General features: G+C 41.6%; 1 protein-coding gene across 1 annotated transcript; it reads right to left on the bottom strand.

Moving 5' to 3' along the window:
* Positions 1–1,488: 1,488 nt before the first annotated feature.
* MRS2 (magnesium transporter MRS2) lies at positions 1,489–18,648 on the bottom strand. The gene is made up of 11 exons (XM_084620386.1): positions 18,374–18,648; positions 16,398–16,471; positions 14,961–14,997; positions 14,217–14,329; positions 13,358–13,531; positions 11,278–11,408; positions 10,575–10,691; positions 4,937–5,089; positions 3,715–3,832; positions 2,456–2,569; positions 1,489–1,695 (listed from the first exon to the last, which is right to left on the bottom strand). Exons 1-11 carry the CDS (start codon positions 18,564–18,566, stop codon positions 1,585–1,587), a joined length of 1,335 nt encoding a protein of 444 aa, XP_084476512.1. The 5' UTR covers positions 18,567–18,648; the 3' UTR covers positions 1,489–1,584.
* Positions 18,649–18,668: the final 20 nt, after the last annotated feature.

The raw sequence follows: 18,668 nt of genomic DNA on the forward strand, positions 1-18,668 counted from the left end.
GATGTTATGCTTTGAAAGTATAAGGGTGCACAAAGTTAAATCAGTTAGTTGATAATCCTTAGACGCCACACAGGATTTTACTCTGAAAGACAACACGCTTGCAGAAGTATAACAATTTCTGAACTCTTTAGTTTCCATTTTCTGTTCACCTGAGCACTTAATTACGCTTTTGCTGCTACAATAAATTTTTCAGCCTGTCAGGTGGGCAGTGGTTTACACAATGTTTAAGTTGCTGGCTAAAGAACTATCTAACTGTACCTGGCACAGGTGTAAGTGTTCCCATTCTGATCTAGAAGGGTTTTACAGTCACTCTGCACAGTGGGGTAAGGCCCTCAGGAGAGGCAAATAGCAGGTGGGTGGAAGTAGCAGGCATTTAACTCTCTTCCACCATCGCAGGAATCAAATCAGCACTTTTTTGATAGTCAAACTTGATCTTTGTACCCCTTAGTTACATAACTTTGCTACTACCTCCCATTCCCCTGACCTGCAGACAGATTTCACCCCACATTTGCCCCTAATCTCACCCACCACGTGTGGTAATGAAATCAGCTGCAAGATAGCTGCAGTATGCTTCATGATCCTAGTCATTTATGTTTTCAGAAGGAGATGGAAGGAAACGAGTCAGGTCAGGAAAAAAAGTCTGACTTTTCTTTTTTAAATGGGAGTTGGATCAGGCTCTAAGGTAAGATCTTACTAATCGAATACGGATCTGTTATACTACACGTGTAAATACACCTAGTCAGTTGCAATTGAAAGGGCAGTGGTTGCATACTTGAAATGTGCATCTGCTACCAGTCTGAAAGGCCCTGCTGGTCTCATTTTAAAAACTAAGCCCATTCGGGCCTGCTTAGTCTTTGAATAGGTGAGCACTGGACATTCAAAACTTGTTCGTTTTTCATTTAACAGAACCAAAGCAGTTTTCTGTATTTGTTGGTCTGGCTGTGCTGACTTAGTGCTCTGCAAGAAATGTGAGTTTGATTCCTGCTTCTGGGATCCTAGTCTCTAGAGCGTGAATGCGACCTTGAAAAACAAAAAAGGAAAAAACAACCACCCTACATTTAAAAAAAAAAAAAAAAAAAAAAAAAAAAAGGCCTAAAGTTTGGCTCCTAACTCCAGCTCTCAGCTCCTGAATGATTAACCTGATTTTCAAAAATCAAACCAGCTCCTATTGAGGACAAGTATATTAGTTTTTGTTTTTAATTTTAGCCTCTATCTTTAGCACTACTGCCCTAGGCTGAAATCCTGTCAATGCCTAACTAATGAAGGCTGGGCCTGAGTAATCCTTGAATGCAAGACCTCAAACTGTAAGAGCCTGAAATTGCAAGCTGGGCATCATGCTGTAGTCTAGCAAAATCCTCTTGTAACACATGAGAAAAAAAATTAAGGATCCTATGGGAATATTCTCTCTGCACTTACTGACTTTTGTGCCATTAAATATCAACTTTAAAAACATTTTGGTGCATAAGATATACACTGACATTCTAGGAGTTTAAAAATTCTTAATTTTTACTATAGGAAAAACAGGTGCACAAGTATGTGTACAGTTCACCATGTAACGAAAAAAGCCAGTTGCTTTCTCCTGTTCTATCGATTTGTCAGCGTGCTTCTGCTTGATGTAAAGGCTTCTGTTTTAAGGTCATTTTTTATTTCAATTCTTCCAGCTGTTGGATGCGTTTTTTTCAGCAACGTGGGCACCTAGACAAGTCACACAATAGCTAATGATTATTTAAAAAAAAAAAAAAAGGGCCATGGCGTATACAAGTGCCTGCCAGTTCTCAGGAAGCCTCTTTTGAAGTGTCATCAAGCTGTGAAAAGCTATGAAAGTCAGCACAAAGGATTCTGGAGTGCATCTGAGGAGGAACAGCTGCAAGTACCTGGAGGGTCAGGATGCCCCCCTGGCACCAGCACAAGTGACAGCCTCTCTCTTTCTGTGCTCTTTAGGCTAGTCTTTTGTTCTTGTTCCCCACCAAGCTCCCCGCTGTGATTTTTTCTAGCTCCCCCTTTCCAGCACCAAGCTACCTCTGGGTGAGGGGTAGGGAGGAGTGGAACAGCAGCATGGCTGAGCTGAGTGCCATAGAAGCAGAGGGAGGACTGCTGTGGCCATGTACACGTGAGCCGCTCCTGTTACCAGTTACACTAAGGGCAGCTCTCAAGGTATTGCCTGCCACGTCACTTCTGGCAGCAGCAAATACTTGCAGCGTGAAGCAGTACATCTTGGGTCACACAACTCTCCTTTGCCCTGTCCTGTGCTCCCCCTATGCCTGCCAAGGGAAGACTACCCTACCACCCTCCCAAGTTGAGCGACATGGATTTAACCAATGACTTCCATAAAAGTGGAAGTTGTGTCCCTTGATCACACCCATTACAAATTCCATAGTACACACCAAACACAGGAAGTAGCAGTGGTACTGTGCATGCAGAAGGCAATGGGAACTCTTTAGCCAGCCATACGTACTTGGGGAGGTAGTGAAGGTTCTAGATGCCGTCCAAGGAATGAAAGCAAACGCCGCCAGATAAGGCCGCTTCCCAAAAACATAATCCCTGTCACCAGCCAAAATGCTCTGTTGTCCTAGCAATGGAAAAAATAGCCATTAATCATGCAGCTCTTTATGTGGTGGAAGGGTCCTCAGTGGATTCCCTCCCATACCTCTAAATTAAACCCCTCCCTGTCCCCTCTAAAGTTCACAGTATGGTGAATTTCCTTGGCTGGGAAAGGTTAGCTGAGACTCTGGGTTATTGCAAGGCAAAGTGATCCACTTGAAACACCATCATTTCCAGAGCACTGGTGTGCTGGCCTCTGCACTTAATGTTCCTCATTACCACACTAGCCCATGCATGGTTCTTTTCAAAGATAGCTCTTGTTTTTATCAAGAATGTAGAGATTTCCCCCCACCTAATTTTTTGTGTGTGAAGGTGGCGAAGAAGAAATCTCTTCCTTTTTAAGGTAATGCATGTAAGTGTGACAGCTACCACCAATCTAAGGCTACATCTACACTACAGCCCAGATCGATGCTCTGAGATCAATCCACCACTGGTTGATTTAGTGGGTCTAGTGAAGACCCGTCAAATCGACAGCAGATTGCTTTCCAGTCGATCTCTGTACTCTACCCCTGACGAGAAGAGTAAGGTAAGTCAACCCCTGCAGTGTAGATCCTATGGTAACTCGACCTAAGATACGTCGACTCCAGCTACATTATTCACATAGCTGGAGTTGCATAGCATAGGTTGACTTACCATGGTAGCATAGACATAGCCTAAGTGTAATTATTTAATTTGCAATGGAGTCATGGCTCCACCATGAAGTCTAGAAAATGATTTAACCAATTTAAACCTTTGCATATGAAAGTGACGCTAATACAAACTCGAAGACCTTTCAGAAGTATGAATGGCTGAACATTACCATGCCTATTGTCAGCCACCATGCCCAAGTATAGTATTGTCCTACCTTTTCCTCCTAAAGTATTACTCTTCCTGATCATCCAGAAGAATGTCCTGCAGCAGAGGCATAACTGAACAAGCCATGAACTAATTCACCTCAAAAGAAAGTCATTGCACTAAAGCTGGAATCAGTGGGCCCAATTCTCTCACTTTACACCAGTATAAATTTGGAGTCTTATCAGTGAAGAGTGTTCTACTTAACGGAAAACCTGGGTTAAGTCAGGTGTTGTCTGTCAGTAGTTATAAAACCAATTCTAAAGCAGCACTGGTTCTCACCTCTTCAAAGGAGGATTCCAAGTTCATACCAAAGGCTACTCCAATCAATCCAAAAAGAGAGAGAGAGAAAGTCCCCATGGTCAGCTGTAAGTTCAGTCTCATCATCACATTACGGTGGCTGGAGAAGGGAGAGAGATTTAGGAGATGAACACAGATGTTTACTTGCTGTCTAGTAGTAAAGTTTTATGCAGCATGCACCACATCAGAACCGTTGATGGAGCAATTGTTATTGCTGGTATTAGGCAACACAGAAACAAGAACTAGTGTATCAGGTGATTTTTCTCCAAAGAGACGTTTTGAAACTGCAACAGCAGTGCACATCTCAGGGAGCAGACTCTGCTTTGCAATCAGCAGGATCTAGGATATTTGGTCACACCCGTTATAAGTATGTCTGTAAAGTAACAGTAAAAGTTTACGGAAACTTACATTTTGTTTTCTTACCATTAACTGTAGGAGTTTATAAATGATTATTTAAAAGATACATTTACTGTTACCTTGCAAGTCTACTTACAAAGAAGTAGAGGGTCAGAAAATGCTGTGGACTGTAAAGCAGAGTCTACTTTGGGACACTCCAAATCCACCTCTTCTCAACTCTTGCTGGCCTTCTGATGGGAGTGTCCACTGTGAATGCGTCTAGAGGTAACTCCCCATTTGAGGAGAAGGAAAGAATATCATACACTGCTTCTCAACAGTGGCTTATATGATACACTTCAAAATGTTAAGACTGTATAAATTATTTTTAAATACAGAAAACTGAAAAAGATTGTTAGTGTGTAATAACAAATTTCAGCCTTTTATTTACAAAAGTTTAGTCTTAATAAAGCTAAATATTTGATGCAAACTAAGCTGATTACTGTACCATCATGCTTAATGTGGATGCAACATTTATTGGATAGCAGAAGATGTGACCCAGAAAAATTAGGGACATGCTCTTGAAGGCAGATGCCAACACTTAAGTGCAACCTCCATGTAAAAGTCAATTCAAGTTTCAGTTTTGTTGCATTACATAGCATTTCTTCATAAATAAGTTATACTTTCCCCATGAACATCTGGGTCTTTCCTTGAACTATTACCTCCCCAGAACCACAAGGAATAAGAGCCTCCCAGTTTTGGTTCCCAATGTCTGCTCTCAGACTCTAATTCAAAAAAGGGTAAAACAGCACTAATTTCTACAAAGTTTCTGGCAGTATAACAAGTAGTATGTGTCATAAGTATAGTTAACCTGTCCAGGTTGATGAAGATGATACTTTCGGAATCATCAATCAATACTCTGAGTTCACGTGCTTCATTAGCGAGATCTTCGGCTTGTCTGTAATAATTCTCCAGCAGCAGCTCCATTTCCTCTGCATGGTCAATTCCAGACATGCTCTTCTCACTGTGAGCAACAATTTGTATTTTCTAGTTAGAGATCAGCAATGCGCTTAACAACGTGTTTACATGTTCTGAAGCATGGGCCCAGAATGAAGTGACGAGGTAAAAAAAAACAAAACTCCACGAGTCCTGTTTTACAACATTGCTGCAAAATCCAGTTGGGCACATGGGGAACTTTTGCTGTTACAAAGAATGTCATGGAAAAGAAGGTGCGTGCTTTTCCAATTTCTATTAGCTGAAGAGCAAAAAAAGTCAGTTACTTTGGTCAGTAAAATGGGTAACATTTGCCATGCTGTAAACATGCACAGGCAATGTATAAATATTAGTGTCCCAGCATCATATTGTGACATTTTTAAGGGAGACTGTTAATTTTCTGGTACCCTCAAATGGTGGAAGTTGACGGTAATGCTGTAACACTCCTTTCTGTTCCTCCATACAGTGAGGTCTAAATTCTACACATAACATTGAAATCTACTTGGCACTTACACACGTGTTTAGTTGCACATCGACAATAACTAAAGCATTTTCGTTGAAGTATTTTGTGCATCCAGGATCTGATGACAGCAGCCCAACAGTCAGTATGTGAAACTGCTGGCACTATCCCTCTTCTTGAAGTTTGAGAGATCTCAGTCCTGCTGGATGAATCATAGGTGCCTGGTAGCATCCACAAGGCACAGAGCACCTAGCCCCGGGGTCCCCAACCTTTCTGTGGCCAAGAGCACATTCATGTTTTCAGAAGAGTGTGGCGGGCACCAGCAATTTTTCAAGGCTTATTTTGTATTTGTACATTAAATAATACAAAAAACATCATATTTAATATTACATAGTATAGGAATCCATAAGAGAAAGGTAATTTTACATGTAAAAGGTATTAATTCAATTATTCGGCAATTACTCTTTCACCTTACCATGTGAATTTGCTCTTTTTTATCTACCTGGAAGAAAAATTAATGCGTTTTTACAAAATAAATATCACAAACAGTTTTCATCTTATTTATTTTTAAAAAGTAAAATTATTTTTTGACTGGACAGTTTTTTGGAAAAATGTAGACTAGCTGTAGCAGAAAGTGAAGCTAGTAATATTTCAGTCCTATATATAAAACATTGTTGAACTGCTGGTCCAAATATATTTATTATTCTTACTTTAACATAGATAGCGAGTTATGGTTAATTAAAAAATATTCTTTGTATTGTTACTTGTATCCGGATTTCAATAAACAAACAAACAAACATGAAAAAAAGGTAAACACAAGTTAATCATACGCGCTTATCAGCACTTAATGGAATATAGGTATCATTAATTCACATGATTTTTCTAATAAAGTCAGTGTGATTTTTGACACTGCGTTTCTTCAGCCAATTTTTCGTAGTTGGGAGAGTAGGATGATATTCCCGTTCAGAAGCAATCGTCAAGATGGGCATCTGTAAGCAGAGATCTGTATTTTGATTTTTATGATGTTCATTGTTGAAAACAGAACTTCATATAGATAAGTGGAACCGAAATAAGATTTTATTTTGTATGCTACATTTTTTAAGGCAGGAAACTTTTTTCGGTCAACCAGATTCCAAAAGTTTTTATCTGTTACGCAGGATTTTAGAACAATATCATTTTGAAGGTCCAAAATCTCCAGTTCCACGTCTTCTGTTCTTACTTGAATGAGACTCGCAACTGATGTAGCCATTTCTGTTACCTCTATTTGGCAAGTAAAAGGATTCACAAGAAAGGCAACTACAGGCTCAATGATGGTGAACTGCTGAAATCTCTTTTCAAATTGTTCCAGAAGTGTTTGAATGTGGATAACAAATGGTGATGGGTTAAAAGCACGGTCACATACCATTTTCTTCATATTTGGGAAATGTACGAGAGACTTCGTCTTCATATGTGACATCCACAAGATCAGTTTTTGCTTTGAATGATTTTACAGAACCTATCATTTGAGCCACATGTTTGTCTCTTCCCTGGAACTCAAGATTTAAAATGTTCAATTTGTCCGTGATGTCGGCAAGAAAAGCCAAGTCCATTAACCAGCTGGAGTCTTCTAGTTGCTCGAAGTTCTGATTTGTGGACTTCAGAAATTCTTTGATCTCTTCAATTAGGCTTAAAAAACATGCAAGAACTTTACCTTTGCTCAGCCATCGTACTTCTGTGTGCAAGAAAAGATCAGATTGTTTATCATCAACATCTTCCAACAGGGCCTTAAAAAGTCGGTGTTGCAAATGTTTCGCTCAAATAGAGTTAATTATTTTAATAACAATATTCATGACATGTTGAAAAGAAAGAACTTTGATGCACAAAGCTTCTTGGTGCATAATGCAATGATAAGATAAAGTTCAGAAAGGATTCATTCTTCTTGCAGAGTGCAATGAATCCATTGGCGCTGCCCATCATTGCTGGTGCCCCATCAATGGTAATCGCAGACAGCTTGTGTAGTGGCATACTAATTGATGTTGCGTATGATTTGAATAAATTATAGCTATCCTCACCCTTTGTTCACCCTTTCATAGGCAATACTTTTAGTAACTCTTCTTTTACGGTGAAATCACTAAATACCATCCTCACCATAACTGCTAACTGCACTGTATCCAATATATCTGTCAACTCATCGAACTGCAGTGAAAACCAGTCACATATTTCCAAGTCATCCTTTAGCTGAGTTTGCAGGTCACTTAAAATTGCACATATCCTCCTCGTAACTGTGTTGTCTGATAACTGCATATCTTGTAATGCTGACAAAATCTCACGCTTGTTAGGAAATCCTTGAAACAGGCAATCAGCACCAGTTAAAAAGGCATCCTTCAACAATTCACCATCTTGAAAGGGTTTTTTCTTCTCTGGGAGCAGATGAGCAATTTTAAAGGAGGCAATAGTAGCACTTTTAGACTTTTACCTCTTGTCTAGTGAAAACAGATTGCTGGGCACATAGAAGAAAATTAATCAACTCAAATCAAACCTTTCTCAACTCAGATTTAAGTGGATGGCTAATGTCAAAAGAACCGTGATTAGTTTGGAAATGGTGTTCGACATTATGTTTCTTCGGCACTGCAACAGTACCACCGTACAATAAGCAAACACATTTCCCTTTATTTTCAATAAACCAATAGGATTCTTCCCACTCTGCACTGATATAATACATACGTTGTCTTTTATTTGAACCGCTCATTTTGGGGCAAAATGTTAAAAAAAAACAATAAATCGCAAAGCACGAGAAAACAGCAGTATCAGTGCAGCGGAAGAATACTCACATACAGGGCTGGCTCCAGGTACCAGCGGAGCAAGCACATGCCTGGGGCGTCACACGCTAAGGGGCGGCATTCTGTCCATTCTTGGGGCGGCAGAGTCTGGGTGGGTGTGTGTGGTGGGTTGTTTTTTTTTTTTTTTTTTTGGCAGTTCTGGGCAGCGCAGAGAGAAGCTGTGGCCCTGCGCCTGCCGGGGACAGAGAACACTGGCGCCCGCAGCCTGCAGCCCTCTAGTTCTCTGTCCCTGGTAGGCACGGGGCCGCGGCTTCTCTTCCCTGCTGGGCACTACTTTTCACACCGTGTCGCTAGGCGGGCGCACATAAATGCCCCGGCGGGCACCCATGGACACCACGTTGGGGACTACTGACCTAGCCAGTCACCTTCTCTAGAACAGGCATTCAAGTTTCTGTAGTTATCTTTTTGGATCTTTCTTTTGACTAGGCAAACAGTAAGGTCTTTGAGAGCCACGATGGCCCTCTTGTATTTTTAAGATGTCAAGAAAAACTTAGAATAAACCCCCATCCCTCTTTTTCACCCAGTGGCATGACCTTAACTGCACTATTTGCCAGGAGGGACTGGGTACCCTCCAATGTCTCCTATGGATACTGTTGAACTTGCTTACCTTATCAAGGAGCAATTTAAAGGAGTCTCTCTGAAGCTGTTTTTCCTTAAACTCATCTCTAGACCCACGCCTAAGGACTCATGTGTCTGAGGTAACTAGGGCCTCTGGAAGGGGTGGGATAAAAGGACCCTAGTCTCTCTCCTAAAGAGAGGGTCCCTTTGAGGTGGGCTGGCTATTCACTTCCTAACCTTCCAAACATAGAGGTTTCAGTTGCACGTCATAAGGGGATGGTGGTAGTCTTAGAAGTCTTCAGTTTCTGGTGGCAGACATTGTCTGTACCAAGCACCCAAAATCCAGTTCTAGTTGGCTTGATGGTGAACGCCTTTAAATTTCTCTATAGCCATAGAAAGAGGAGGACTGAACAACAGACTCAAAGGATTTAAAAAAGTAGCTTCCAACATCTTTGCTTTCATGAAATTAGTCTCTACCTTCCCCCACCACTCCAAAAAAGGCTCCCTCCGTCCTACAAGCCCTTGATGCTTGGCTGTATTGCCACATGAAGATATGATGAACATAGCTTTCTGTCTATAAGCACCAATGCTTGAGTCAATGTGCGAGAGTACACTGATGGCATCAATACACCTCACGTCCAGCTTCCTCCATGCCTTCTCAGGTACACTTCTTGATTTCGCACATTGTGTCCCTTCACACCCCACCTTTTGGATAATTATGGTCTATTTAGATTTGAAGCTGTGCAGGGCAGGGAGCTATATCATGCATTTGGTGCTGTACAAATAATACTAAGTTGCCATGAAGCGTGGGGTGGAACTGTCATTTGGCATTATTTGCATGGGAACTGAGGCAGGAAGCCAGTTTGCTCTTAGCTTCAAGTCGGATATGCCAATAAGTCAGTATGCCCTGGATTTTTAAGTAAGGGTCAGACCAGCAGCTCATCGTTAATATGGGACATATGGTTGGTTATTTTTGTTGTTGTTAAAGTGGCCACTGATGTGCGCATGATATTGTATCAGCACACAGGAGGGATGACATGTGGCTATTCCAGACGTGCGGTTCTCTTGGGATGCTATACCACAACGCTAATTTATATACTGATAGTGGCTATGAAAACAGGGCTAAGTGCTACTACAGTGGGGTTACATATCCATCAAGGGAGCGCTGCTCGTGGGCACAGTAAGCTTCAAGGCTAGCGTGCCAGCTTATATATAGGGAGGTAGGGCAACTGATCCACCTCAGACCAATTTTCAGTGGGGTTCTTTATTTCATTTGTGAAATATTGGTTTTTTTTCTCTCTAAAAACGTATCTTAAAAGTTTTGTCTCAACTGGAAACTGACATCTCCATTTCTCCTTCTGTTTCCCCATTCAGTCATGGTTGTCTTTTCCTCCCCTTTCCATCTCATGTTCACCAAGGCTGGCCAGCTAAGTCAAACAGTGGATGAAGAGCACCTTCGATGCTTCCACCCTAGTATCAGTAATGCTGCTAACACCATGCTCACACTGTGATGATGCGGTAAAACACCTTTTAAAAAGAGGTAAAGCATTATGGTTTAAAAACATTGTACAGATCTTTTTTTCGAGGGGAGGGGAGAGAAGCAATCTAATCTGGTATTCACGTTGTCCTTGGACAAGACACATTTTAAAAAGTGTTCTGGATTACCCAATTTTACTTACAATACTTGTGGATCCGTCCATTTAGTTAGACAGAGCTCTTCTATTAATTCCTCTTCATCCAAGATTTCCAGGATTGTTTCTTTGAAAACTTTAAGATCTGTTTCTAATTCTGACAAACTAAAGAAAAAACAAACAGGCAATCCCATTTGCATTACTGTAGAGGTAATATTTTCATTTTCCCTGGATCTTTACAGAATGAGTCACTGGGGAAGTTTCTTAGAAAATTTAAATCCCTTTTGCATTTAGCCATGGTACTGGTCAATTCTGGGACCAGCTGCCCCAAAATCACCAAAACCTTAACTGAAAAGGATTTAATGGTGTATTCTGGACATATTTCAAGGGTTCATGAGCACTCAGAGAAACAAGTAATTTGATTCAGACAATTGTATTGTCTGTTGTATTGACACACAGCATAGCCCAATAAGTTCATGTGTACTCAAATGGTTTGAACTCCCGATTTTACATTACAATGTACATATTAAATTGCCTGGTATTAATTTTTTTACATTATGCACAGTTTTAGAAGGTAGACTACAAATGCCACAAAGTGGGATTTCATTTTTTTCCAACTAGATAGTTCATGCATTTGAATTTACAATGACAAATAAGTTGCACAACTCAAAAGTAAAGTTTTCTAGGAAATGTATACTGTACACAATTTTCTGAAGTTCAGCTATATTCCCCATTGCTTACTCTTATTTACCTCTTGCCATTTTGTAGCAAAATGTGTAGTTTACTTCTATCCACAGACAGTAGTTTGGGGTCCACTAGCGCTTCCAGCGTCTCAATGATCTGAGATTGCAAAATGTTAAGTCTCCCTTGCAGATTGCTGATCTAGATAATAACATGATCCTTCATAAGAATTAAAATAATCCTTTTAGAATGGTTTGGGCAACTGACTTCTCTTACTGAACACAGAATTCACTGTTACAATCAGGTATGCAATCTACTTTTTCAATACACAGGAGCTATCTGGAATACAGCTAGCATTGACAAGAAAAAGTTTACCCACCGCAATATTTTTTGAACAAAATGAATTTCCATAAAATGGAAACATTACGCCAACTACTGAATAAACATGATCTGAGGTTCATGTGTCTGAAATCTGGTCAACCTTAAATGGTGTCATATTTCCATTAACATTCATAGACTTTAAGGCCAGAAGGGACTATCATGATCAACTAGTCCGGGTCTCAACAATTTTTTTTTGGTGGCTGCAAATTGTGGCCACTAACTCTTGCTCATGGCCGTTCTGACAATTTTTCCTAAAATATTTAATTAACTTTATGAAAAACAAATATGCACTTATACATATCCAAATCATTGTAATTTATTGATGCAGGGTATTTTTGCAGACTCAATAATAAAAATAATGTACAGTTGTCTCTATTCTTTACTGGAGTAAGCAGAACAGAAACACAAATAAGGTGGCTTTGCATATTCTTGTCTTTTTGTTGTTGTTTCTTTTGCTTTTTTAAAAAGATTTCCCACCTAGTAAGTCTGCTGATGTGACAAGTGATATTTGGATGTTTGTTAATATCACTTTTCACACCAGACTTACTAACTAGCTGGGAGGGAGTGAAGAGTGATGTTAACAAACACCCAAATATCAATTTTCACAGCAGACTTACTCAGCCCTGGCAAGTCAAGGGACAAAGTCCTGGATGGGGAGGTGGGTAGGGAGGCAAGGGGGGGCAGAGGCAATGCAAGGGGGTGGTAAGCCCAGGGCCAGCACCTGCTGCAGTGTGGCCGGGGTCCAGGGCTAGAGCCAATGTTCCCTCTAATTGTTTACATCTGTGTGGAATGAATTTTGTTATGTGCCCCAATATGGAGGTGATGTGTGGCAGGGGTGGGGCCGAGGGGTTCACAGTGTGGGAGGGGGCAGAGGGATGGAGTGTGGGGAGGGCTGATGGCTCTGGCTGGGGGTGCGGGCTCTGGGGTGGGGCTGGGCATGAGAGGTTTGGGGTGCAAGTTGCCAGGACTTCCCCCAGCCCTCTCTTGTCACAGCATCCCAGGGCTGGGGGACAGTGCCACTCCCCACTGGGGCAGCTCTGGGGCTGGGGCCAGGGGAGAGGCGCCTCTCCCTGGCTGGGGCGGGGCCGCAGAAGAGGCGCCTCTCCCCACCTGTGCAGCTCTTGATAGCCTGCGCAGTTTAGAGGGAATTTAGGCCAAAGCCTGAAGTCCAACGACTGGAGCCTGCTGCCCCAGGGCTGAAGCCTGAGCCACCCAACCCCCAAGAAGGTAGAGAACTCATTGGCTGTCTGCTCTTCTAGTATTCATGGCTCCAGAGGGGGGCAAGAGCCAACCCCTGCTGATGGCCCTGGGGGGATAGGCCACTGCTTTGCCCAACTTGTTACACCCACGGCCACAAAAAAAGCCCCTGGTGGTCGCATTCAGGAAATGCTGATCTAGTCTGACCAACTGCATAACACAGGCCAGAGAACCTCCCCCAGTAATTTCAGCATCAAACCGTAACTTTTATATTTCAGCATATATCTGTCAATATTGATTTTAAAACTTCAAGTGACGAAAAATCCATCATGCCCCTTAGTAATTTTTTCCAATAGTTCATTCTCACTGTTAAATGTTCGTCTAGATCCCCCCATAACCAAAAGAAACAACAACAAAAAAAGGAAAAGAGGAAAAGAAAAAAAAAAAAAAAGCCCAAAGCAAACCCAAAATATTCCTAAAAACGTAACTAAATATTTCCAGAACAGAAAATTATACGGTCATTCCCATGAAACAATATTTTCAAAAGTAGTTAAAAGTAACCAGCAGCTCACCCAATATTGCAGTATTGCTTCTATGGCTCTAAATTCAAAGGGCAAGGAATATGTAACTAGCTGACCTTCTCCAGACAGCTGAGATGCTAGTTCTTGGAACAGCCAGTGCTCCATATTCAAATTGCGATAATCTAGTATCAGAAGAAACTCTGGTGTTACCACAGCCTTCAAAAACTGAAAAAGAGAATGCAGTTAGGCAGCCAGCTAATACTTTACGGAGGTTACTAATTTTCTCATTGCCACTTAATGCATTTTAGAGTTCAGTTTTCAATAAAACCACTTCCCATAAGGGGACTGTTATGATAAAACTTTTGTTTTTATTTATCTAGATTTTTATGCCACACTCGTGTCCAGGGTACCCAATTGTCTATCTTCCACGGTCATTCCCCTCAACCCCCAAAGTATATGGACTGGACTGACATCAGAAGCACTTCCTTTAGTGTACTCCAGGAGACTTCTGGAGTTACTGCAGGGACAGGAGGAAAGAAAGATTCTCCAAATTTTTAGCTCTGCTCATCCTGTGCCTCTAAAAATTCTCATCATGCCCACAAAGGGAAAAATTTTGGCCCTCTTGAATAGAGATGGTCATCCTACAAAAGACAAGAAGCGCATTATTATGAAGTGCAACATGAAGTGCTTCTGCTCGCTAGATATTCAGTGCCAGGGTTATCTGTAAGGACAGATGCATAATATTATATCCAGGCCATAGATAGCCAATATTAAAATGGCCCCTGGATCTCACTAGAACATGACTGTATTGGCAATTGAGACACAGTTCAAGTGTATTTTAATGTCTATTGACATCTATAAACAGATTTAAGACCCACTGAAGTTAATGAAAATAAAAATATCACTTTACCTCCATTCTAATGATGATCCTGTTGTTTCTAGTTGCAATGCTCATTAGATGCTGAAATCTTAGATCTCGGGCTTGAAGACCCAGTTCCTGGTACAATTCTGTTTTCTTTCTTTCTACCAAGAAGACATTTAAAAAGAAAAATCATATCTGCGAAAAGTAATGTGTTTTATAATTATGGATTAGTCTGTTTTGCAATCCCAGAAAGAATCTAACTCTATAGTGCTTCCCCCCTTGATCACCCAATATAATTCTGTCTAGCACAGCAAAATAGTCAGAACTTGGGTGGGAAGAGAAGTCCCTTTGTTTATTAAGAAAGAAAAGTCTAAAAGTAGCCAAAATAACAGGCAAATACAGTATGTTTCATGTTAGAAGAACACATTAGCAAAGCTGAGTTGAGAAAGCACGTGTTATGTCACAAAAGTATCCCAAAAAAGGAAATATATACTGGTGGTGGACTGGGACAAAGAGGAAAAGGATGAAAGCAAAACGGAACCACACATGACACATGGTAGTCATACTGCTTAATGCACTATTGGAAGGTGCTCAGATACCACTGTGATGAATGCGGTATAAGAAGTTGTGTAGAATAGACAAGCAAAACCAAGGGAAATGCTGCAACACCAAGAGTTATCTAAACCCACAAAAGCTTCATGAATTGAACCCTCTGTCCAGTATAAACTTCCACTTAGGCAATTCTATATAGCACAAAAGAGCAAACAGGAAAAGAAAATGAAAACTACCTACCAAAAGAGGTAATATTTCCTTCCTTGTCAAATTTCATCTAAAGGGAGGAAAAAAGAAAAGAGAAGACCAGAAGTAGGCATTTTGTTCTCACAAAGCTGCTATAACATACAGGAAAATAATTGTGTGAAATTGCTTATATTTGCTTTGAATTCTAGTGCGGGTGAATCAGTCCACTTATTAAGGAGGGGCAAGTTATGCTACCCCTTGTCTCTGCTAATACTCCTCAGGTAATTATGAATACCTTACACAACATATTTCAGGTCATTTGAACATGTGGATGCTACACATGGTACCTGGAAAGCAGCACCGATTACAATATTTTTCAGACGTACACCAATTAAGTTCAGAACTATATATTTGGCTCACACAGATATCTACTTCTCAGGAGGAATTTTTTTTTTTTGAACAGAGAATGAGATTTTTGTGTTGGCACAAGAGGGGCTCTTTACATTTTGTGTTTCAGGTTTTCTTGTTTCATCTTGTGTTGTTTTAGCTGAACAATTTACAAGGCAAAGGGCAACAACTGTGGGGGGCTATTCACTCCCTGATTTTTGAAAGGTATTTACTATGTAATTCCACTATGTGTAAGTGAAAGAATAGATAGCATTCTAATGTAACAAAGCAAGGAATAATTTGTTTCTAACATCTTATTTATTTTTCATTTATATTCCAAAGTATTAACATAACATTAGTATTTTCTGTAAACTTAAAGTCATTGGAAAAACTGCAAGAATTGATTTGATCAAAGCTTTTTCACTTTTGCCTTGAAATCTGTAGCTTATTCAAGAGCTATTCATAATTTGTTTTCAAAGCCAGTAGTTGTATATATGAAGAAACAACTATGTGGTCCCCATTGTAGGATCAAGACCTATATGTGTTCTGATGCCCTCAACTGGCTGGTGTTACATCTGCTTTCACATGCGATCACATCATCTTCCAGTGGCAAATGAGGAGGTTGTGAACAGATTGTTCACTATAAATGGCTAGCCTAGTTCTCTCAGCTGCATACTTATTAAAAGATATTCTTCCTTCAACCATTGGCTATCCTATATTTCAGCTACCACATTCCATTACATTAATAAGAAAAAAAAAAAGGCAAAAATAGTGTATTTTTAATAGTGAACGCATGTATTTTACAACAATTCTTCAAGAATAAAACTGTGTCTTCATGATTAAATTGTGATTTAACAAGAATTATCTTCTCATAAGAAAAGCATCTTGGTATTTTGCTAGCACATTATAATACTGTTGCAAATATATCCACATAAACATTACTTTCCCTCAAATTAGGGTTTTTAAAACAGTTATTTAGTAATATCCACTAATTATCAACACATCATGGAGAACGACCAGTTCTGTCAAATAACAGTTTGAGAAAAACACATGCTGATTAGCTTGGAAAAACTGTTCTTTGTTGAAAACTTTCAATACACTTACCACTGCAAACACAGGGACTACACTGGCTAAGGTGGCTTGAGAGGCCTCTGTCGCTGAGTGTCGACCCAATTCATCTGAAGAAAGACACACAGCAGTTATAATTTTCTATTACCAGCACACGGTCTTTTGATAAATACATATTTTTTTTCTTCTCTTGTACACTAGGTGGAAAACTGTCATAAGGAACCCAGTTAACAAATAAAATTTTGCTTTAAAAAAAACCAATCTGCTCATTTAAGAGGCATAGTCAACTTAAAATCTAATAAAACTACAATTCCTTGAGCCAACGTTTGTGGCTTTATGACCAGTTTTCTTATTCAGAATGTTTCTCCCCATTATTGTGTGAAAGACCCATACAAACAGGAGAAACTGACTATACCTAAAGTGCCATCAAGTCTGCAAAGTAAACACATTTCCTTTCCCTGTTTGTGATAATCTTATGTTTTACTTGCAACAATAATAGGTAAAAAAATAGAAATTAGATTAAATTGGGGTATCCTTTAAGAACCCAAAGCAGTTGCAATAAAGAACAACACCCCAGTCCTACAATGAGCTCTGTGTAGCTATACAAGTCTGCCTGCATGAAGTTCACTGCGGGGACTGGGGCCTACATTTGTTGAGCAAATTAGTTATTTGTGGACTGTGGTAATGAATAATAATACCTAGTGCTTATATAGTGCTTTTCAACAGTAGATCACAGTGCTTTACAAAGCAGGTCAGTATCATTATGCCATTTTACAGATGGGGAACTGGAAGCATGAAGAAATGAAGCGACTTGCCCAAGGTCACCCAACAGGCCTGTGGCAAAGCAGGGTATAAAACGGAGATCTAGGCCACCTTGCCTCCCTATATAACAGTAAGGCTCTACAAACGTTCACATGCTTTGTGCATAGTAGTCCCACTGACGTCAGCGAGACTACCATTTGTTTGAATGTAAAAAAGTGAGTGTTTGCAGGATGGAGGCCTTAATGTGCATTTCATACTGCATAGGATGTTGATAAATGACTGACAGGTTCAGCCAGAACTTCAAAGGAGCAGTGTGTCCATTTCCTTAGTTGGCTGTTAAATATGTAGACATAAGCCCATTTGTGGTTTAGCTGGATGTTACTCGAACAGAGTAATTATAGCAGTGGCCTTAATCCTGCCATTGACTGTGTGTGGGCCACCCCTCTGCCTTATTTGCCCCCACTACACAGCTCCCAAGCAGTCAATTGCAGAATCAGGTCCACTATTTACAATTAGGCACCTAAATAAAAGCGGCCTGCTTTTCAAAAGAGCCGAGCACCCACAACTCCAAAATTCAAGCCATTTATTTAAGGGTTAGGCACCTAGAGATGAAATTCTGGCCTAATACTTCAGGAAGAAATGACAGTTTTTGCATCCGCTGAGTGCTTACAAATTTTAACTAATGTCCCGATTCTATAGGGACAGTCCCGATATTTGGGGCTTTGTCTTATATAGGTACTTATTCCCCCCCCCCCCCGATTTTTCTACAGTTGCTGTCTGGTCCCCCTAAAACACGCACACTGATAGACTTATAACTACCTATTCCCTGGAGCCACTTCCAGGCCTGAACAGGGTGGAACAACAGCTGTACGCCCCATAGGGTGACCAGACAGCAAGTGTGAAAAAGCGGGGTGGGCGGTATAAGACAAAGTCCCAACTATCGGGACGCCCGGTCGCCCTCGCCCCGCAGTGAGAGGCCGGCAGTGGGGAGGAATACTGCCCCATTGCCCCCTGGATTGAAGGCTTGCTCGGGAGGATGAGCGCCGCTCTGGGTCTATAAAAGCCTCTTCGCCGCCTCGCAGTGCCAGCCCCGGCCCTGCCGCCAGAGCAGCCAAGTCCCGGGGCCAGGAGAAGCGCCCAGGGGGTGACGCGAGAGGAGGAAACCAAAGGTGGGGCTTCCACTCCAGAGCCGACCCGCCTCCCCCCGGCCGGGCAGCAACCAGGGCCCCCACTCCCAGGGCACGACTTACTTGCCCAGCGCCACGGCTGCCCGCGGGGAGCGGCGGCCCCCAGCCGCGGCCCAGGCCCGGGAGCCGCGCAGCAGGGACGCCCGCCGCCGCCCAGCGGACGAGCCCGCCCGGCCGTCGCGAGCAGGCGGCGGCGGCGGCAGCAGCAGCAGCCCCCGCGGCCCAGCGAGGCGGGGAGGAGCCAGCGGCTGAACATGGGCAGGCTCTGGGGGGGCGAGCGGGCCCCGGCTCCCGGCCGCTTGCAGGACCCAGAGGCTCCGGCCTGGCTGCCCACACGCGGGAGCCGGGCGGAGGAGGA

Source organism: Lepidochelys olivacea, assembly GCF_965140295.1.
Source record: "Lepidochelys olivacea isolate rLepOli2 genome assembly, chromosome: 2".
Classification (NCBI taxonomy): domain Eukaryota; kingdom Metazoa; phylum Chordata; order Testudines; family Cheloniidae; genus Lepidochelys; species Lepidochelys olivacea.